At 42.7% G+C, this 22,817-nt stretch overlaps 1 protein-coding gene across 4 annotated transcripts in view; it reads right to left on the bottom strand.

Moving 5' to 3' along the window:
• Positions 1-22,817, bottom strand: part of LOC114069641 (phospholipid-transporting ATPase ID-like) — a 93,552-nt gene that overhangs the window by 11,121 nt on the left and 59,614 nt on the right. For all 4 annotated transcript variants that reach the window (XM_027906592.1, XM_027906602.1, XM_027906608.1 and 1 more), the window contains 12 exons: positions 21,196-21,354; positions 20,405-20,493; positions 15,296-15,492; positions 14,120-14,328; positions 11,984-12,027; positions 10,269-10,434; positions 9,283-9,471; positions 8,324-8,439; positions 7,163-7,327; positions 4,641-4,752; positions 3,441-3,546; positions 2,456-2,603 (listed from right to left, as the gene is read on the bottom strand). In XM_027906592.1, the coding sequence (XP_027762393.1) occupies positions 2,456-2,603; positions 3,441-3,546; positions 4,641-4,752; positions 7,163-7,327; positions 8,324-8,439; positions 9,283-9,471; positions 10,269-10,434; positions 11,984-12,027; positions 14,120-14,328; positions 15,296-15,492; positions 20,405-20,493; positions 21,196-21,354 (1,700 nt within the window). The remainder of the gene's footprint in view (positions 1-2,455; positions 2,604-3,440; positions 3,547-4,640; positions 4,753-7,162; positions 7,328-8,323; positions 8,440-9,282; positions 9,472-10,268; positions 10,435-11,983; positions 12,028-14,119; positions 14,329-15,295; positions 15,493-20,404; positions 20,494-21,195; positions 21,355-22,817) is intronic.

Below are 22,817 nucleotides of genomic sequence, written 5' to 3'. Positions count from 1 at the left end.
GATGTTGCTGATATGTTTCTGTCCCCTTGCTTTGTTCGAGCAACACCAGAAGTGTGAACAGCCCCAGCGCTGCCATTCCACCCATCTGCAGGTAGGGATAGAGCACTGAGCAGATCCTGTGTTTGAGTGGGACAGTATCAGCACTACTGCTATTGTTCAAGATCATGGAAATTAATAAATGATATCTAGTTTTGTCTGCACTGTCCTTGTGGTCACTACCCAGGAGAAAGCCATGATACTGGTAAAAATCGTGTCCACTCTATGCAGACTGGCTGCTCCCACACAGATCAGATTTGAGTTTCTTCTGTGGGACATATCCCCATGCCAGGGTCTGAGTGAGAGTGTGTTTCTTTTCAGGAATAAAAAGAAAGCTTTGCCATTGCTGCCAGTGGTGTTTTGATATCATAGCACTCAGGGTCTGAGTGGCTGTGGGATGGAGTAGGAACAGGCAGAGGTTTAGAGGAGCCAGGTGGAAAGGGATCTGGGGGTGCTGATTGACAGGAGGCAGGACATGAGCCAGCAGTGTGCCCAGGTGGCCAAGAAGGCCAATGGCATCCTGGCCTGGATCAGGAACAGTGTGGCCAGCAGGAGCAGGGAAGTGATCCTTCCCCTGTACTCTGTGTTGGTGAGGCCACCCCTGGAGTGCTGTATCCAGTTCTGGGCCCCTCAGTTCAGGAAAGCCATTGAGGTGCTGGAGCAGGTCCAGAGAAGAGCAAAGAGGCTGGTGAAGGGACTCGAGCAGAAGTCCTGTGAGGAGACACTGAGGGAGCTGGGATTGTTTAGTCTGGAGAAGAGGAGGCTCAGGGGTGACCTCATCACTCTCTACAACTCCCTGACAGGAGACTATAGCCAGGTGGGGATCGATCTCTTCTCCCAGGCAATCAGCAGTAGGACAAGAGGGCATGGTCTTAAGCTCTGCCAGGCGAGGTTTAGGTTGGATATTAGAAAGAAGTTCTTTACAGAGAGAGTGATCAGGCATTGGAATGGCCTGCCCAGAGAGGTGGTGGATTCACCATCCCTGGAGGTTTTTAAAATGAGGCTGGATGTGGCACTGAGTGCCATGATCTGGTAATCACGGTGGGATTGGGTCAGGGGTTGGACTTGATGATCTCAGAAGTCTCTTCCAACCCAGTTAATTCTATGATTCTATGACCCACAAGGATCATTGAGTCCCACTCCTGATCCTGCACAGGACCATCCCCAGGAGTCTCACCATGTGCTTCAGAGTATCATCCAAATGCTTCTTGAACTCTGTCAGGCTTGGGGCTGTGACCACTTCCCTGGGGAGCCACACAAGCCAAAAACAGAGCAAGGTGAGATCTTTCAATTAGTGATTTGCTGGGCTGGTATAGACCTGGGAGTGATATATGCTGGACTGCCATCAAGAGAGATAGCAACCACAGGGAACAGAATTTCTAAGAGCAGCACCTCCCAGTACCTTCAACATCTACCTATTTGCTTTCTTTGAGATCTGGGAAAGTAAAATACAACTGATAAATAAACCTGGTATAAACTAAGCCTTCCTCCCAAACAGGTTTAAACTGATCTAAATCGGTTTCTAACCTGTTCTGAAAAATTGTGAAGTATGGGAAATCTGTTCCAGGGCTTCAATATCCTCACCAGGAAGACATTTCACCCAAAACTCTCTTATCTTAGTTTAATTCCATTACTTTGTTTACCTATTATTATCTGAAGAGTATTCCCACAACTGATCAGTATTCTCCAGGCTCAAAAATTTAACTCTTTCAGTTTTCCCATGCGCTTTCCAGATCATGCATGACTACTCTCAGTTTTCTTTGTGCTCTCTCCCAGCCTGGTGTTACCTACTCTCTTTTTAAGCAGTTAATGTGAACACTGAGCGTCAAATAGATGTGGGATAACTCTTACTATCTAAGATTAGACAGCTTGTTTTAGATCAGTGGTGAGCCCTTAAGAGCCACACTTGGCAAGCAGTCTTGCATCTGTCACTTAACAATTTCATCTAAGGCATATTACTTCGGTTTGCTTGCAAGAGCATCATGGGACAGGGTATCAAACAATATATTAATTAGGTTATAAGATCTGTATCCTATCTTTTAAGCTTATCTGTTATCGGATATATTTAGTAGAATATGTTCTTGGCATACTTTAAACCCATATCTGATGTTATCTTCTTGCTGCATACACAAACTACCTGGTTATTTTTTTAGTATCTTTCTGGAAATTAAAATTATTCCAGGTACTCTGCCCCTCTGGTTCACCAAAGATCAAGGCCAGTTCTTCCCTGTTCTAGTCTTCTGAAACCTTATCTGTCACTTTTGATGCCTCAGATAACCACTGACCCTAATTCTCAATTATGGAAAAAAATTCCAGTCCTCTAGAGTTACATTTTTGAAACATTCTTCTGACATCCAGTATGTCTTCCGGTATGTTCTTCAGGGAACTCATTCCTAACAAGACTCTGAACCTTCCTTACCAGGCTGTGGCCAGTGATAACCAGACCATACACTCCATTTGCTTGCTCATCAGGTATAATTTTTGTTTTTTTTGAAGATTTTTCAAACTGAATGTTGATTTCATCACTGTCCAGAAAGGAGTCTGGCTTCATCTTTTTCCTTGCATTCCTAAAAAAATAATTAAAAAGAATAATTTAAAAACAAACAAACAAACAAAAACAAACAAACAAACAAACAAACAAAAAACAGGATAAGAGTGAAAATCTTACGAAGTTATGTATGTTTTGATAAACTTTATGAAAATAAAAAATTGATGCTTCCCTCTAATAGTTCAATTTTCCCTGTTTCTCTACAACAACATGCATTATTTCACTGCTGCCATTTGTGCACATCATCCACCTGCTTCTGAAACTCTACCAAGTTTGCTGATTTAAAGTGAAACCAACCATCTGAGTGTCATGAAGGATGGTATCCCAAAGAGCATCTAGTTTTCTGAGCATACTGTCTGGCAACCATGTATTCCAACAGAAAAGGACTGAAAACCTTCCACATTTTCCACATACACCTAAGAACTTGAGTCTGCAGAGAAGGTGAGGGAGGAAGGTAGGTTCTCACATAGTGCCAGAAAAAGACCACATCCAGACAAAGGACAGTGATGCGGATAAATGGCAATATCTGTAGAGTGACAGCACAGCTCAGTCCTGAAGCCAAAGCCTTTGTGGCTCAAGCTCACTTGTTGGTAGATGTCAGCTGATAATGCCTGTCTGACTCTGCTTTCTTATACATTTATTTAATTTGACTTCTTGTATTAAGAAGCTTCAGCATTTACTCTTAGACAGGACTTCTACATTGTGTTTAGCTAACGGATCTTCCAGGGAGCCAGCTAGCCCTTATCTAAGGTCCCTGAATGAACTGCAACAAGTAAAGCTGACAGGAAGATGGCATGATACAAAACACAAACAGTGTTAGTGCATGGCAGCGTGACTGTGCATTTCAGCCATTTACCTCAGCTCGTTCAGTACGTCCTCAGATGTGCTGCCGTCAATAATGAAAACGTCTTCCATGTCATCATTCAGCAAATTGCAGGAGTAACCAATATTTACTGCTGTCTCTGGGAAAGATAAACCAGGAAGATGACCCATCTTAGCAGGCCCAAATTCACCCGAGCCCCTGACTGTTCCTACTCATATCCCACAGCCACTCAGACCCTGAGTGGCCTTTCCACACACGTGGCAAAAGCTCTCTTTCAGACTCAAAAGAGCTCAGAGCCTTTCAGAGTCAACAATAAGAGAGCCAGGAGAGTCGCTTTGATGGATGTAATAGCAAATCTCCCTTAACTGGGCTTCTCAATGCCACAGGAAAAAATCATTCTGCCCAGATGAAAAACCTTAAAACACCCTTTGGCCAACGTGCTTGGAACAGCAAAAAACATTTCATGTTGATTAAAAAATTTTTTTCAGGATTTTTAACTTTCCCTCTCGCTATTTCCAGAAAAGTCCCAAACCGCAGCTCTCAAGAACAGTTTAAAGGCATTTTGTTCATAAAATTTTGAAAAACACATTTTGGTGTCTTGTAGCAAAACTATAGTATTTGGAACATGACAAAATGAAATGTTTCATTTTTCTCAAAAATTGTCTGCTCATTTCTTGGATGAAATTATTTGCAAACACTTTTGGCTTCCCTGAAACACCACTGTTTCAGTGAAGTTACTGTTTCTCCAAAAGAATTCACTGGACTCTTATTTGCCATTCTTTCCAACTCCAAAAGCCTGTGTTTCCTTCATCTCTATTCTGGATCATTAAAGCCAGGACCAAACTGAAATGTACCCAACATCCACTTTGATGTTAAAAGTTTCTGGAAAGCAGGAAAGGATTTTTTCCAGTTTCTTCACTGGGACAGATAACTGTACTAAAGTGACACCTTTTCACGGTCAGGGACCATGGGATACTTACTGTCACCTCTCCAAAGGCAAAGGATGCTGCCTTCACCCTGCTTCAAGCCTCAGGACAGAGTGTAAGGATGGACACTAACTACAGTTAACTAGTCTAATTCCAGTCAAGAAATTTTGCCTAGGTGGCAATGAAGCAGAGCCCTGTAAGTTTGGCTTATGTTCAGCTTTTAAAGAAGAATGAGAATGCAGGTTTTAGCAGAACCATCCCACCAGTGGGATGAGAAGAGAAGCATCCAAAGCTGTAGTGCCTTTACCTTGCTTATCTCCAGTGAGAACCCATATCTTGATGTTGGCTTTGGCAAGAGTCTCAATTGTCTGTGGCACTCCATCCTGTAGCTTGTCCTCAATTGCTGTGGCACCCAAAAGCTTCACAGAAAACAGTAGAGAAACTGGTAAGTTGTCCCATTGTTAGCAAAGGAGAAAGCATTAGACCTAGAGATAATTACTCAAGGAAACAAATGAAATCCTGGAATAAGGTTGTACTGACTTTTATTCTTCCTCAACAAATTTAGCGTACAGAGCATAACACTGATCCTGCAGATGTTCTAGTCTCTAATCCCCTGGGCTCTGAAGGATTATGAACATGCATGAAATTATTTGCCAGAATGTTTGCAGACCTACGGGTCTGTGTTCTTCCATGTACTCCCTTCAAGCAGATAGAGCTTTAACACAGGGAAAAAGACAGCTGTGATTCCATGGCCCCAGACCTCCATATGCATCCTCTTGCTTGGAGTTTGCTCCCAGATGTATTGTACTGCAGCTGTCATATGGCTGCTAAACATCTTCTCTGCCTTTAACAGACGTGCCTCCACTGCTGCTGCACACAGTCACACACCTAAATCACAGACTGCTCAGAACACAAACCTTCATTATTTTAAAGTTATTGTGTCTTTTCTGCATTTTGGAAATAGATGGTGCCTTTAACCTATTGTCAAAGGGACATGAAGATTTCACTGCTAGCTCAGGTTTAGACAGCATCTGCTACCACCTACCTCCTGGTGCTGGGAGACTAAATTCAGAGGTTGGCTTTAAGCCCAAGATCCCTTTTGGTACCCTGGGATGTCCATCATACATCACCTATGAGCGTTATCAACGTTGGCAACAGCTCTGACAGAACTTCTCTGTGGAGTCCTCAAAACTGTACAGTCTCCATTTTACAGCAGTTCCTAATCCAGCTAGAGAACCTAAATGCTATGGCTTAAAAAGCCATCTCCTGGGAGCATCAGCTCATTCTTGGCAGCCTGAGTCTGAGCTGGAAGCCCAAAGTTGGACATTGATAACAAATGTGCCCTGGAAGAGAGAACAAGGGCTTCCATCCCTGCTGCCATCATCTTTGTGGAGCCACGGAAAGGCACAAGGGAAGCATTATTAACAGGCCTCTGGCTTGTCTGTCCATGATCTGGTGTAAAAACAGCTGGAAAAAAGCCATGATGCCCTCTTGACTGTGGATCTTCCTTAGTTTTCAGGTCAATGATAAACAGTATTTTACTACTATTCTCCGAATCTATCCATGTCCCACCCCTTGTGTCTTTATATTCTTACCCCACTAGGGACCCCTAGCAGGAACCTGCCACACAAGGGACTTCTGGCTGTCAACCAGGCTATGATACTTGGCAGTCTTCTACACCTCCATAAGACCCATCTATGTCCTCACTGACTCTGGTTCTCACAAGCCAGGCTATACACCCACCCTCTGCTCTTCCCACAGCATCTTTGGGAAGTAAAGTCACTCCTGCACAGTGAAGGCTCTTGTGTAAACAGTGTTTTATTCTGAGCCATGCTTCTTCCTGCTGGTCTTTTCTCTACTCAGGCCATGAGCTTCATGACCTTTTCTTGAAAAGCAGCTGGACACTCCATCCCCTAAACTGCCATGTCTTTCCTACTTTGAACATGCCCCACAGAGCAGCTACACAATGTCTCTGGGCATTTTTCACTATTCTATTAAGACCTATTTTACACTATTCTGTTGAGACCCAGAAGGGCAGTAGGTTCTGCCCCCTGGGCTATGCAACTTCCAGAGGCCAGCATCTCCTCTGCTCACTTGTTTCTTCACTGGGTCCTGCTGGCATCCTGAACATGGAGATGGAAGAAGAAAGGGTGTTTCCTGGGATTTCTGAGATTTTAGGAAAGCACTGCTGCTAGTGCAAAAGCTCAGCTTCCCCTCAGATCCCATACATTCTTTTCATCCATTATTCATGCCTCTAAAACATAGGCAGATCCCCCAGGGCATTTAAAAGCTGTAACAACAATGAGGGAGAGCAGAATGACTTGAAGATCACAGTTTAGCTCTATTTCAAACTGACACAAACATGTTCATGGACATCATCTACCCCTCCTGCCCAGGACTGCAAAAACAAAGGAGATGCTCTCTGAAACCAAGGGGCACTGGGGATTATCCACTGCCTGCCATTTCAAAGACTGAAAAATAAACAGATCAGCCATTTGCACATACAAAGGACAACTATGAAATATTTGTGTCCACGTCATCTCCTGCAGGCTCTGGTATGCCATTTCATCATGAGAAAGCTACTCTGACACCCACATGAGTTAAAATAAAACCATTCCCCTGCACTGGTGGCTGACACCCCAGTTACGGGTCCCGATGGCGGTGCCAGTGAACAGCCAGCACTGCCATGTTCTGAACTGCTCCTGTCACACAACCCACTGAGCTGTTTGCAGAGCAATGTTTGCTGAAGTCATACTGAGCTGTTTATTGACAAACCACCATCCTCCCTGCCTCCCCCAGAGCTTGGCCCAGATTCCCTGAAGTACCAACCATTAGGTCTTTTTCAATTTCTTCATATAACTCTGACAGTTTTTCTTCCCGTCCTTCCAAGGCAGTGCTTGCTTCGTGGTGGCGCCTGATCCAATCCTGGAAATAATCTTTGTCCAAGTTTTTATAGGCCACCACAAGTGTCCTCAGACCTTCTCCAGCAAACTCCTACAAGACAGTGGTGAGACAGAAAGGTCAAAGAAGAACAGTCTAGTCACATGGGCTTACAAAGGACTCTCAGAAAGCAGACTGTAAAAAGCATCTTGCCTAAAGTTTGCAGAGGAAAGGTGAAAAACATCACACCTTAGACCACAAAGTTTGGGTTACTTTTAAAAAGTAATTCCAGACCACTTGGCATTGCTATTCATGGTACTTACAAAGAAAAAACTTAGAAGGGCTTTCCTACTTTCTGGCTCCAAAGATTTAAAGTAACCAGACAGTTGTTTCCCAGGCTCATATTTCTCAACAAAAGGTCCAGAACAGTGAGACCTAAATAAACCTTGAACACAGCCTTGAATTTTGGACCTGGGCTCAACATTTTTAGGGCATGAATTCTGGCTGAAATGCACAGCATAAGAACAGCCAGTCATAGCAGCTCAGCAAGTCCTTATAACTGCCTTTTATGGTGGACAGTATGGAGCTCAGTGTTTGGTGCAATAGCAAAGAGATGTTCCCCCAGACCTGAAGTAAAGGTGCATCAGGAACAGGCCACATCCACAGCTCTGTTCTGCCTTTTCTGTTGTCACCAACTTTCTCTGCCTCCCCCAGGCAGTGAGCAGAGATATTTTTTCTATTACACAACTCCACTGGCAAAACTCTCGGTTATCTTGTGCTCTGCAAGATATCAGCAGGATCTGGAATCTCAAGGGGGAGTAAATACTGGCCAAAACATCCCCTTATGTGAGTAACAACCTCCCAGTGCATACCATCAACAATATAAAAGGCCACGAGTTTGAGCCATGCTTTTTCCTTACTGCTTAGATCTGGAAGAAGATATCTACGGTTATATAAATTGATATCCCTCTCTATTCCATAACTAAAAAATTGGTGCTTAGGTGCTGCATCTGAAATCCAGGGCTTTTGTCTCAACACAAAGTGTTCTTCCATACCTGGAGAAAAGGAAACTATCAAATGCAGAGATGTGGTAGAGAAAGCAGCACTTACATTCAGGTGTTCTGTGGTTTCCTCTTTGAGAGATTCGCAGGATGAATCAAGCAGTTCATAAAGAATGGTGTCAGCCCCCTTGCAGTACAAAGTCAAGTCACCTTCTGGACTCTGCACTATGAGGGAGAGGAAAAGAAATGCTACAAATCCCAGGCTGAGGCTTTTGGGATGCACAGCCCTTTTATCAAAACAAAGACAAATTTCTAGAGGTGTCTGAATTCCACCATGTTTTGGCAAACTCCCAGGAATCAAGACAAGCTCTGCTTAGAAAAGAAGATAGTGTGACTACTCCCCACCTTAGTGGCAGCAGCACAGCAACTGTACCCAGACTGCATTAGTCTGAGCAAACACTCCTTTGGACTACGTTGTTCCTACAGGCAGCACTTCAGGCAACACATCTACATTCAAAAGTTACGAACAATTTTTTTTTTTAGGGGACTGGTCCTACTGCTCCTATTTCTTCTATTAGTAAACTGTAACTATAATATTCCAGTTCCTGAAATAACTAAGTATGTTGGAGGGTTAATAGAGGCTACAAAAAGGGGTTTTGATAATTTCTGCATTTTCTGTTTGGGAAAGTGGGTTTCTCAATTCATCCTTTCTTTCTCCTTTCCTACTGCCTCAGATTTCGCTGCTGATTTTAAAGCTGGTTAGAAGGAAGGCCTTTCCTGCATTGTAATGAGGGAAGCAACATATACAAAAAGCTTAGTGTCTTCAGGAGGCTGGTGTATCACTGTAGTCCAGTTGTGGAGATGTTCTTTCACCTGCTTTTCTAGCACTGTTGCTGTGTAATGGAAAAGTCAAGGCAGCCCATCTCAAGGCCTCAAAAATAAATGTTACTGTGTTATTCAGAGAGCATTGCAAAGGAGGTCTCCTAGAAAAAGGCATCATAGCAGAATGAGGGACAGCTCCAGAGCCTAAAAGGTTGGGAAGGAAAGAAAGGAGCTACAGGAACATACCAATCACAGACATTCGCTTGCGCACATTGTTGAAATCAAGAATAGCCAGAAGTTTGTAGACTTTTGTTTCTCCCATTTCCACAACAGTGATGGTCTCTGGCGTGCGAGCCCGGAACACAAATCCAAAGTTCCTGGCAGCAGTGACAAGGGCTCCCTCATCAGGAGACTGGGCCTGATACACCAAGCTACCTGACATGAAAGGAAAAAAAGTTTAATGTGTTTTTTGCCTTTTTCTCTGAGCTAAACGAATACAAAATCAAAGACAGTATACAGCAGTGATCCCTTTGCTTTTCTGTCTATCCACAGAGGTGTAGCACTGAAAAGCACCTTATGTCCACACATCTCCATCAAATCCCACCAACCCATCCTCCAGGACAGTGCAAGAGGTACCCTAGATTGTTCTGAGGTCTTTAGTCACTCTCTTTGGAGTCTACCAGAACTCACTGAGAGGACAAGTTCCTTGGGTTCAACCCCTTATAGTTATATCTGCATGTATTTTTCTCATCAGTATTTTCAGCCTCAATCTGTCAATTAACAGTTGTAGCCTTTAAAGTATGGTTTTCATCTTGTCTGGGATTTGAGGAGGCTGCCCCAGTGCCTGTGACAACACTGGGTGAGAGGAGCTAATGAGTCTCCAGTGGATAGGAGCTCTATGGTCTTTGTTTTGTGGGACTAGGAGCAGAGTAGAGAAAGAGTGGGGCAAGCATCTGCCACCTCAGGGAAGCTGTGGCACCTGCAATTTCTGCACTCCAGAGATGGGGTGTTTGCAGTAGTGTCAGCTCCACCACAGGAACATACAGGGAGTGGAAGCCCTGGTCCTTTCTTTTCCCATGTGGCATCTCCAAAGACATTGATTTATGTGTAGTCATACACTACAGAAAATCACCAGGGAGCCAAAAGGACCAATAACAGCTTCTGTGGAGAGAAGACATACTGTGGTGTGAGTGAACATAACCACTCAGTCTGGTGCCTCCAAGAGTCCTCACCTTCCTTCTTCTCTTCTGGCATCACTGTGTGACAAAGGGAGAGCAGCCGGAAGAACCTGTGTGTCGGGACATTATTCATCTTCACAGCTTCAACCAGGCTCTGGTCATAGAATGCAAACTTTGGGTCGGCCAGCGGGTTGTATGAGAAATCAACTTTCTCTGTGCTCTGCAAAAACATGGCTTGGTGTTATTTGTGGAGTTCTCATATGCCTGTCCACCAGTGCCTGCCAACATAGCCCCTCTCTCCTCCTCTCATTTTCAAAGGACCTGTCCTGCAGGGCTGCTCATGACAGAGACTGGTGGATCTAAGTAAGTGGGAGGTCATGAAATCTATTTAATCACAGGACAGGACAGGACAGGCACTAGGTGTGCCTTTCAGAGCAGCACACAGGCTGAGAACCAATGAGCTAAACTGGCTCTCTGAATGGCAGCTAATGTTCCTACAGGATCCCTGCCAATGGATTTCTACAGCAAAGAAGTGCCTGCCTTCAACACATGCCTTTTTGGAGGCATCACACTCCTGACGTCAAAGACTGCCTGTGATAGTGCAGTGTGGGAGCCCAGTTTAAAACAATTCAAAAGGCTGTCTTCTCCACCCTATTCTCCCAAAGCAAGAAAAAATCCTGATATGGAAAAATTAGGACAGAAGAGTGATGTAAAGGTTAAACTCCACAGGCACTGCCCATTTTGTCAAAAGACAAGGAGCCCCAAGCAGAGTGGAACTTGCTGGAGAAATGGCCAGAAGCTCGCAGCATGATGTGTCATGGAAGAATGCACTGCCAAGCCTGTCTGGGACAATTCTGACTCCCTCCCCATCCCTGATGAGCTCAGAGTTTCCAGGATGGGAGTCATCCTTCTGACCTCTGCACGCTGACATCTAGCACTTAGCACAGACCCACACCTCCCACACTCCTCTGCACAGCAAGGTCCAGGCACAGCAACATCATGGATGTGTGGGCAGCAGGACTCTGCTCCAGAGAGTATCATGGACAGGAGGGTGGGGTGGGCAACTGGCAGGAGTCCAGCATGTGTCCCCAGGCAAGGCCTAGAGGCCCAGCACTCAGCACAAATAGCCAATATCAATGGGTAATTTAAATTCTAAATGGCCTGAAAGTGAAACACTGTAATGAGGATCAGGATTTTCACCATCTTGTGGTTTGTTATTTGGATTACTGCATGTAGGTTCAGACATTTTAGAAATAAAGACATGTGCATCTGTGCCAGCAAGCAGAGGCTAAAGAGAAATGTAGAAGTCACATATTTTCATACTTTACAAAGTCCAGACATAAGAGGAATTTGACAGTGACCTTGTTACTGGTATGAACTGAACTCGCTAATTCCCCACTAAAGCTTTTATTAACTGCCAAAGTTAATAAAATTCACTCATGTCCAAGTTTCCAACAAACTTGGCCAAATAGCTGGCCAAGTATCTATGGCCAAATATTCAACAGAAGCTGTGCATGCACTAGGATATCATATAGAGCAAAGGGAACAGTGGGCCATTCCCGACCTGCAGGTTTTAAGCCAGGCTTCCTGGAAAGAAATGTGACCGGCAATTCTCTGACATCCAGAGGAACACACACCAGTGTTATCAGCATCAAGAGCATCAGCTCTTGCAGGGTCAAGAGCATGAGCTATGCTTTTGTGGGTTGTGTCCACTGGTACTTAGCCAGGTTCACTGAAAGCACAGATCCTGGTAGCACTGAAGCACTTACCTCGTTTATTTCTACCCTTTGCCCAGACATATCATACACATCACCTGCAAGCAAGAAAGATCGAGGTTATAGCCACAAATTTTGGGTAAGTGCAGTCTCTGAGCTTCTCTACTATGAAAATAAAGTGTTTCTAAGCAAGTATCTATTGAAAAGCTCTCAGTAAGAATACATATCTTGATATGGGTACTGGAGACTGATGATACATATCTATCAGTTTCTCTGTTAATCCATGGCAAAATCCAGAGACTGACAGATCTTGAAACACAAAACAGTTACCATAAAAATGATTGGCTTTTGGGTAAAGAAGACTTGGCTCAAGTTGAACTCTGAGAGGATGTAGCACTAGGTAAGAAACAAAAGTGCTTTCAGGGAATGACTTCTCTTGTACCTTTCCCTTTGAATGTGAGACAGAATCCAGCTCCTGGATCCTACTTGTTTTGCAACAGTTCCTGGGCAGCCACAGAAAAAGAGTTTTCAGAGTCCATTTTTCCTACATCTAGGTAGCAAGGCTGCTCTACTGATTTTCCCTGAACTGATGACCTGGTCATAGGAATACAAGACATCTCAGCTCTAGGAAACACTATTAAAACTTCTGTCTGAAGAAAAGTTTCACTCTGAAAGTCTGGACTGTGCCCAGCCCAGCCAGTCCCAACACTTAACTGAAAAAACAGTGAAATGCAATGAATTACGCAATATACTGACTCATATCTGCACCAGCAATCTCAGCTGTGATCAAAGTCAAATGTAGTGCTTGTGGGCCTTCACAAAGGGCCTGAGAGTGTAGAAGAAACTTAGATGCCATCTCTCCTGAGAACTGCATATCAGGTGATCCCTTGGGAACTATAGCCAAGGGGCTTTTGGACATCTCCTTCCCTTAAGCCTCCAGAGTGCCTTTCCTGACATCAGAACTAAATCATTCTGGCATGTGACCCTGAGCAGCAAATCCAGAGAAGTACAGTCTTAGGAAGAAGCTAAGCATTTTGAAAAACTACAGGCAGTAGACTGTTTGCGTTCTTTTCACATATTTCCCATTCATTTCTTGAACCCATTATGTTAGTGGTGACACCCACTTTGGAGAAGTCAACTAAGGACACATGATGGAAGAGATTTCAAACTGTTTATCAGCATTAACGTTAGCTATCATAGTAGCACTGTTTGAGGTGTGGTGGTCCCCAAATATACACAAAACCAGATTCACAGGAAGAAGTATCTTCTTTTATTAGGTCAGCTGATAGCACTGAGAAGAAAGGCAAGCTTTCTGGCACACTCAGGTCTCTGACACAGGCAAAGCATGCACCCATCTACAAATAAGCAGCAACTAATTTCTCTGGGGCATCTAATGATGTTAATCAATTAGTTAGTTTGCGAGGTGTTAGCACCTTGTGAGCAGTGTAAAAAAAACCATCTGTGGCCATGCAATAAATGAGCCTTTTAAATCAATGACTTCTAGGATCTAACTGAGATAACTTTTTTTTCCCATTTTATCCAACTCCCTGCAAATTTTTCTCTCTTCTGGTAGGTGAAGACTAAAGACAAGGACCAGGCCATTGACTAGTTCAGCTACCTGAAAAGGATGTGGGAAATCACTACTCATGACGTGAGAAATTGTTGAATGTGAGAGACAACAGCATGAGAAGCTGACAAAATTTGCAGACAACACCACGAGGGATGACTGATTTCATACACTGTTAAGAGGGAGTTTAGTTACACATATGAAATGTTATGTTGTGCAATACCTGGGTATACCCTGGGTAACCTCGTCAATAATATAAAAAATGAGATTACCTAGGTAGTGATATCAGGGAAAAAAAACAAAGAAACAAAAAAACAAATTTGAGTACAGATGTAGGAAATCTGGGACTTATGTGGAGAAATTAATAAAGTGCTGGGTCTTTGGATGGTAGAGGTGCAGAAAAAGGGAGATAAAAGAGTGGTAAAAAGGGGGGAAACAAGGAAATTATATTAAGATATGCAAATGATCCAGTCAAGCTGTCCAGGCATCCCTGGTGGGCAGCCCCACACTTGATCACTGCAGTTTCTTACATGATGTTCTTCTGGATATCAGATTCAGCCTCTGTGGACCAAGAGGCATACACTGAAATAAAACTCAGAGAATAAGACAAGCAGATAACATACCGTAAGATTTGCCATTGATGGAGCACTTGTTGAAACACATGATGTTCTGAGTGAGAGTTCCTGTTTTGTCTGAGAAGATGTATTTGATCTGTCCCAGTTCTTCATTGAGTGTAGTGGTTCGAGCCTGAGCCGGTGTGTCATTCAGTGGATAATACATTTTACGGTCCCAGTCAATGTAGAAACTGTTACCCAAGCGTATAATCTCTACACTGATGAAATAGAAAGAGAAGGTGATGGAATATTCATTAGTTTAAGGGACAAGATCTTTATCTTCAGCACCACCATTACTGACTTTAATTAGAAAACATCTTTGAAGATAATGACAGGTTGAACTCATCTGTCCTTAAATGGCTTGTGGTAAGGGATGTTGAAGCAAGTCCCGCTGAAACAATCTGTTAGGTTTATAGCAAATTCCTCTCCTTCATTTATAAAACAAGATCTTATAAATGTTCTCAGAAAGTTTCAGAAGTTTTCAGACTGAGAAGAGAGGCAGGAGCAGTGGGTTTCACTTAGTGCCATTCCAGGAGATGATTTTCTGCGGGGCTCTGAGCTGTGCTCAGCCCAGTGCTGGGGGATTAGCACAACCACATCTCAAACACAGAGCTCCACAGCATTTGAGCCATTTTGTCACTCAGTGCAACCAAAGAGAACCACCAACTTGCAGACAATATGGATTTCCACCTTGCTGCTGGTGTGACACACTGGACAGGAATGGTTTTCATTCCTGTAACTTACCAACACAAAAGAGAGTCTCAGCAGCAAAGCTGACTGAAGAATGAGGTGTAATGATAAACTCAATAGGGCTACTCAGCCTATACCCCAGCCTCGAGATTTTGAGAGCATCACAGACACGTTGCCTACTTGTCACCCTTGCTTGCCTATCTGCAATAACCAACAGAACCCTACATGCTCTGTGAAGAGGCAACACTCAGAGAGCTGATATAGCACCAAGAACTACAGACCTTTAAGCTGCTTACACCTACTTACTGGCCATCCACTCCTCCAATGAGCCCTAATACCACCTCAAAGAACAGGCCATTCCCTTTGATGGGCAGTGAAGAGAGCAAGATGCCCACTGTAGCAGGCTTCCAGCTTCCAGGGAAAATGCTGCTCCCAGCTAAGGCAAAAGCTAAAACTTTCTTAAGATCAAACACGAAAGGAGCTTCTGGCACATACCTGACGTAGAGTGAAATTGGTACCACTGTGTTTAGAATGATCACATATGACCAGAACATGAGGAAGCCGGAGTAGGAGGCAGAGTTGACACCTTCTGCCCAGGGCAGATATACCTGGAAGTAGTAACCCTTATCATGCTCCCAGATGCCATTGCCAATGGCTAGGATGAGACACATCAGTCCTAAAAATGCAAAGATCTGAAAAACAAACAAAACAAATCAAAACTAAACAAGAGCATTTTGGAAACAAGGAATTTATAATGTATAGATTAAGGAGAAGACCCTAATGAAACTGGGTTGGATAGCCTGAATCATAGGAAAACGTTTCTAGGGATGAAGAGCTAAAAACAGTGATGTTATGACACTTTTACCTCACAAGAACAAAATTACGCAGTGCAGAATATGGCAATTTGGAATTACAAGTCCTCAAACAGCTGGGGATTTAAATCCCAAGCAGACTTCTCAACTAGGGTGCTCCTGGTCAGTCAGCTGCAGAATATTTGACCTAATTAGAGGTGAGTTGGGCTGAGGGTCCCCAAACATCTGGCTGCACAACTGGAAACAGAAACTGACTAGAGGACTTTAGCTGGCCATTTGCTGGATGCATCATAGTCTTCCTCACAATTTCTGAAAAACAACTAAGGATAATCCAACACTGTGCAGTTAGGAATTCAGCACTGGATATCACTCTAGTGACTAAAAGAGAGTTAACTGCTGACTTAAAACTAATGGTTGCCTTGGTGTCTGCCTTCACAATTTGATTACATTTCCTTTGAGCAAACAGAAAGCAACACTAACCAGTGATGTGTATCCTTGGACTTTAGAGAAGCCTGTTTCCTGAAGCCTAAAGCAACCAGGGAAAACAGCAACTGGGAAGCAAATTTCAAAGTGGGACAACTTGGTGAAAACTGGGGCTTGATCATGAACACTGTTTCACAGACACAAAAGCATTACATAGGTCATAAAGCATTTTTGATTAAAAGAAGACAAGAACCTAGGCAATATTACTTGAAAAAAGAATGAAAAAGACTGGGAAGAAGGAAATTTAACAGAAATTATAAACTGCAAGGAATATAGAACTATGAATATCTAACAGCCATAAAATATCAAGAAAACAAAACAGTAAAGTCATAAACAGGTGAGTGAATAGCAGACGTGTTAACAGACAGTCCTCCAAGAGGAAGGAGGAAGAAAGAATAAAGAAGTATCTATTCCCTATGATGTAATAGATGGAAAAGACAGATTGTGGTCACTGACAAAGAACAACACTACGTGGCCCTATCTGCTAATAAGCATTTGCAATGCAGTGGGTCCACGTAATTCAAAGATGGAAGCTTAGAGGAACCAATAAGGTTAATTTTTAACAATGCTTTGAAAACTGGGAAGCTCCGCCATCCTGGAAATCTGCTAGCGTAATTACAATGTTTGTAAGGTAGAAATGGTGATGATGGGGAAGATAAACTGCAGTTAGTGAGCTTGACATCCTTTCTGGACAAATAATAATAAAATTATTCTTTTGACATAGACTTTTCCAAACATTTGATATAAAGCAGCCAATGTAATAAAAAAAAAAAAAATGAAGACACAGAATCAACTGGCTGCACAAAAGAGTGATTAAAAATCATCCTTTGCAAGTGTAATCATTAAGAAGGAAATATCAGTAAGCTGGTCCATTATGTAAAGGCCACTCTGTAAAAATCACATTAAAGAAGTAATCAACCTTTTTTAAAAACAGTAATTGAGGTACAAACATAGAAACCTTGATGGTAAAACTAATATTTGTACTGCTGAGGAAATCTGTGAGAGGAAGAAGGATACTTTTATGGAGCAATATGAATCACTTGGTGAAAAGTTCATGCCTGATTAACTTGAGTTTTAATACCAAGAATCCACTAAAAATGAACTGCAGTGAGAAAAGGTGCTGGGCTGAGTTTCAGGGGACACATTTATTTCCCACATGAGTAGTAACTTTTCTATTTAATTGCAGGAGGCCAAATAAATTACTCGACTTGTGAAACGGAGACAATATTCCTTGCTGGTAAGGAATGTGGTGCAGTGTTTTTAAATATCTGTGACCAGCAGTGAATACAAGACTTCAGTCTGTGCTGTTGTAATTATTAAGACTTAAAGATATATGAGAGGCATGACCCACCTTGCTGCCACACAGGTTAAAAATTATCCACTCGTAGAATATCACAATACATGTAGGCATTTCCATGTATGATTCAGCATTAGAAATACACACAGGGCAAGGCAGCAGCTGAACTTTCCCAAGGTGTCCCTGCCCATGGCTGGAGTGTTGGAACAAGATGATCTTTAAGGTCCCTTCCAACTCAAGCCATTCTGTGATTCTATGTCACAGCAGCAGCTTTTGTCTACAACTGCACTTGCTGCATGCACATTTTGTTCTGTGTGCACTTGGCCCTCGCCCTTCACAACTCCACTCATGTGCAATACTCGTGCTTACACAAAGCTCACTAACATGCTGTTTGCTCTGAGACAAATGTGAAAGGCCGAGACATTAACAACAGCCCTGGAGATTAATTTCTGTGCAGAGAAACAACTCTCTGCAGGGTGTTGCAATCGTAACCACAGCCCTCAAGAGAAGGATGTGAAAAAACCCTGATTCTAGGCTTGTGCATGCTCATGAGGCTTCCCAGCATGAACATCCTTCCTTCCTTCCTTCCTGGGTCCTGCTCATGCATTGCCTACAAAAAATGCTCTTGACTAAGAATTTTATAAAGAGGAGGTGGCTTTTGACAAACACTGACAGTTGGACTGTGAATTAAAACTTTCAGTTTCTTTGTTGGCACTTTGAGTTCTGCTCCAGGATTTGAAACATTAAGTTATACAAGAGATGAAGCTGCCAGCCCTCCTTCTCTGAGAATATGCTCCCCCAAGCCTGCTAAAAGTCAAGTTTTGGAGAAAAAAGCATTTCTGGAGCTGGTGGGTGCATCGCCAGTGGAGGAACACTGACTTGTCCCTCAGGTCACTGAGAAACACTTCCAAATGTGAAAAAACAGCTATAGCTGCCATCTGGAAAGGTTTACTCCTGATTAACCCTTGCTGGGGCAGACCAGGCCAACATTTAATGAGGACTCCGTTGGCAACCTCCTCAAACACTGCCTTGTGCCTGGCAGTTTTATGGACAAATAAACGCAAAATAGCTTTGCCAGTGTTAACATGGAGTAAGTTTCATTACATTAAATGAACTATTTATAGCAAGCTGAGGCTACTCTGTATTTCCAAACTCAAGAGCACAATATACTGCCTGTTTTTATGACTGCGCTCTGTAACCTTTGACCACCCAGTGAGCTGGAAGGACCCAGTGCCACATCCCCTGAGGTGTGCAGAGAGCCTGGTCCTAAAGGTAGGACAGAGCTTTACTTAGACATCAAAATTTTAGGTTCCTTACAAATATGTAAAGGAGACAAACACCCTTGGCTCCTCGAGCGCCCAAGAACCCAGGCAGAGGCTGATGCAATCGGCTGCAACTTGCTCAGTTTTTTAAAATGGAGCCAGAAGGTAAACTCATCTCATTTGTGTTTATGAAGAGAGGCCAAACAGACTGAAAGCTCTGGGTGGGATCCTTGGCTTGTGAAAGGAGATTTGGCAAATCTTAATCGAATGTTAAATTCCAAGTTCTCTATTCAGCTTTTCTCTGCTCTGTTTCTGTACCCTGCAGATCCCCCACAGCCCATTATCCTCTCCAGCTGGAGCATAGCAGGACATCTAAGGAAATGTGAAGTTTTTCAAACGCTTGCAAAGTTTTGTATGTAACAGGCCCAAACCTTGTTTGTTTTTGCTGTCCCCTTAGGGGGAGGAAGGGAAGAAAACACTGGGAAAAACAAGCTGATGATGATAATCAAGATTTTCACTTGGCAGAGATTGGTGCAAGATTACTAAAGTCAAGGGCATGTCCTTACTGTACATGGAACAAGGACTCAGGAGGGATTGAAGATGACCCTGGAGTGGCTCTCTGTGCTGTGGCATTACAGGGCATCCCTGGGCCCAGCTAGACAACATCCTGAGAAAAAGGCAAGAAGACAGGGGATGAGGTAAACTGGGAAAGTTGGAAAATGATGCCATCCTGGAAATGTTTGTTCTCTAAGCCCCAGTGCTGAAGAAGCATAAAGTCAGGGAAGAGCTCAGGATAGCTGTGATGGACAGACTGGTGTTTCGATGCCTCCTCTAGGGCTTGCTCCAGTGCCTCGGGATGGATCCTGGCTCGAGCTGTCTATTAAGTTGGTCTAGAGAGCAAGAGCAGGAAGGAAAAAGCAGGAATAGTGACCATCAGACCCTCCTAGTGTCATAAACTGAAGGTGTTGTAGCATGCCGAAAAACTTGCACCCAAAGGTAAATAAAATCTGAAACTAAAAACCTTTTCTTCAAGCAACATTGATTGAAGTAGTGTCAGAGTGTATGTCCTCCTTCCCTGAGTGGCTTTAAACTCAAGCAGTAAAATCTTGGGAGACTTTGTAAAAGAATCACTATCTCTGCCTGGAAGTATTTGCCTTTGTTGAAACCACTGATGAGCTTAACACTCAAATTAGATCTGTTTTGCAATCTGAGAAGAGTGCCTGCTATATACGATTAGTGTTCTCAAATTTCCCAGTTGCTAAAAACATCAGTTTCTGAGCATTAATGAGACCATGTCTAATATTTTATCCTAACATGTTAAGTCAGAAGCTGGCATCATGTAAATTAACAAACTCAATTACCAAGTCCTATGCAGATACCACCAGAGATGCCATGAGATCAGGGGGAAGAGGGAGAACAGCTGATAAATAGATAATGACAAAATTACTAGGAGAAAAAAGGCATTTGCAGACTTCAAAATATTCCTCACACAAAAATGCAGAGCAAGGGAGACCAGAGAAAATGGCAAGCTCAGAGAAGAAGTCCTTAATTCTGTCAATGTAATGGCCTTGCTTTGCAAGATGGGCTGACAGAGGCACGGCCAAACTCAGTCTGCTAATAAATTATTAGGTAATTTTTCTTTTTATCATTAATCACTTCTCATATTTCATCATCTGCGTGGGCAAAGAGGTGGAGCATCTGGAAATGATGAACACATCCGAAGAAATGAAGACACATTAATCAGACTTACCACCAACACAAGGACATTCATGAGCCGATCGATGCTTGTTCGTTTAAAAGTTGTTTTTCCACTGTTCTGCATTAGTTTGGTGTCTGGCCCTGGAGACAAAACACACTTGTTAATTTTAGTAATAAAGCTTAGCTGTTCTAAAGCTGATTCCCTCTGAGGCCCCACTGTGCTTTCCAGCATAAATGACTATTGCAGTTTTCTTGAAGACAGGTATGTGCATTTAGCAGTGCTGGTGGAAAATTTGGGCAGAAACAGGTTAAGTCATTTGCCTGAGCTATATGGGGATAGTCACATAAAATCATTAATTCTGGACTTTGACCCTGCTCTCATCTTTCAACACTCAATCCTCCCTCTCAGGTTTAATTACTTTTCGCAGAATACCTGATACTGCTATGTTATTGGTGATGATATATTATACGTTATCTTACATGTCTGGAGGAGTATAGAAACAACAGAAGGACTATGCTCATAAAAAGCATAGATCTAATCAACAGTAATAGTGATGACCCTGATATTCCAATATGGACTGAAGTCACACTGAAATTATAAGGGATTTTTGATTGAATACACTTGACAGAATTCTTAGCCAGATTTACTTCTTCCTTGATCCATCAAGAGTCCCCTCCTGTACTTTGCTGCATGCATGAAATACAAAACTCTGTTGTTGTACATGATAGAAACACATTTTCCAAAGACGAAAATACTTGATTCCTCTGTGCCTGCTAGGTGTGATGTACTTCCATGCTAGTGCTGCTCTGCTCTGCAATTCACATGTCAGTCTTTTTACCTACCAGCATAAATAACCAGTCCAAAGCACCACTCTGTGTTCCTGATAGTACAGCCCCTCAGCAACATCTTCTCATTGTCCAGGGCATACTTTTCTCCTCGAAGAGTAAGAGTGCCTGTGAATTTATCCAGTTTGTTATTTGGTGCCTCACATCTGACTTCACCTATAAAAGAAGGTAAAAGCAAAAATGGAAATCTTGTCCAAGAAATATGTCATCAATACCTCATTCCCAGCTGTTCCCCAGAGACAGTATTTCACACTGTAGCTGCAGTCAACTCCTGATCCCATCATTCCTATTCTGTGTCTTACACTTACTCATCATTTGGGATGTTGCTCCTTCCCCATCTTCCTGTCATAATCCAATAGACCACAGTGAATTTGGATTTATCCTATTCTTTGAAAATGCCAATGTTTTATTGGTAGAGTACAAAACAAAGTTTCCACAGCTTTTATGTGGGTGAGAAAAAATGCTGAACCAGCAACATAGTTTTAATCCACTCACAGCGAGTTCATAGTGGTAGAATGTCACTGGATAACTTTAGCTAAAAGTGCTGACATCACCTTTTTTCCTATTTCATTTTCTCTCAAACTGCAGGAGCCCAAGCGAGAAAAATCATAGCCTAAAGACTACAGAAGAGTAATTAAGTGAGGTGTCTTTGTTCACTGTTTTTTAATTTCATCTGTTTTATAACTCAAGTCCCAGGGGCACATAAAAAGATACTGCTACCTTCTTTGACCAAGCAGCTGATGCTGTAAGTGACTGGAGTGTCTATTTCCATGCTTTATATTTATTTCTTGTAATAAAATGTGTTCAGATACCTTGACATAAAAATTACTATTTAAATTACTATTTAAATCAACAGTTCCACCTGACATTTAAAGATTCAAAGCAGAGCCCTGTGGATGTATGGAAAAGAACTGGAAAATACAAATATGCCTTACTGAAAGGGAATCCAAGAGTTCATTCTATTCACTTAATCAGCAGGAGCATTAAAGTTATTTTGATCACAGCCTGAAAATACCTACATAAAGACTAGCATTTGCAGAGAGCACAGCTCTTCCAGCTATTCTCAGACAAAACACACCAGGCTTAAGAGACTGGAAACAAAATCCAGAGAATTCCAAAAGAAAAGTGCAGATTTAAGTATCGTGACAGTCTTCACCACTATATATTTTAAAATCAAAAATTAATGTTATTTAAAATCAAAAATTTATGTTATTATCATAGAAAAGTAGCTCTGCTCTAGGGCAGACAAACTGTCCAACTGGAAAGATGAAATGATTAGGAAGTTTACTGACATGTGACATCGGAGCTCATACTAACAACTATGCTGATCTTCTGTTTTATCATCTGGTTAGTCCAACAACAATCAGATCTGTACCCCCTCATTTCTGAAAGCCTCCAGTAATCAGACCCACCTCACTGCCTCCCTTGCAACCCTTGAAGAGCACAAAGGCAACAGAGGCTTTGCACTGCAATCTGAAACAACACAATGAGACTTTGGCAAACCAAACCCAGGGCACAATCTCCCAGCAGGAACACTGTGTCAGTGGTGGGACAGTGCTCATGTGAGGGCCTTGCATGTCCAGGTCTGCTCTCCTGTAAGCAGGGGGGTCTGGGTTCCT

The sequence above is a fragment of the Empidonax traillii genome, unplaced genomic scaffold (assembly GCF_003031625.1).
Source record: "Empidonax traillii isolate 1590-97213 ecotype Southwest subspecies unplaced genomic scaffold, ASM303162v1 scaffold26:size2357266, whole genome shotgun sequence".
Taxonomy (NCBI): domain Eukaryota; kingdom Metazoa; phylum Chordata; class Aves; order Passeriformes; family Tyrannidae; genus Empidonax; species Empidonax traillii.
The sequence above is the reverse complement of the archived record's forward strand: the minus strand, read 5'-3'. Positions and strand labels throughout refer to the sequence as shown.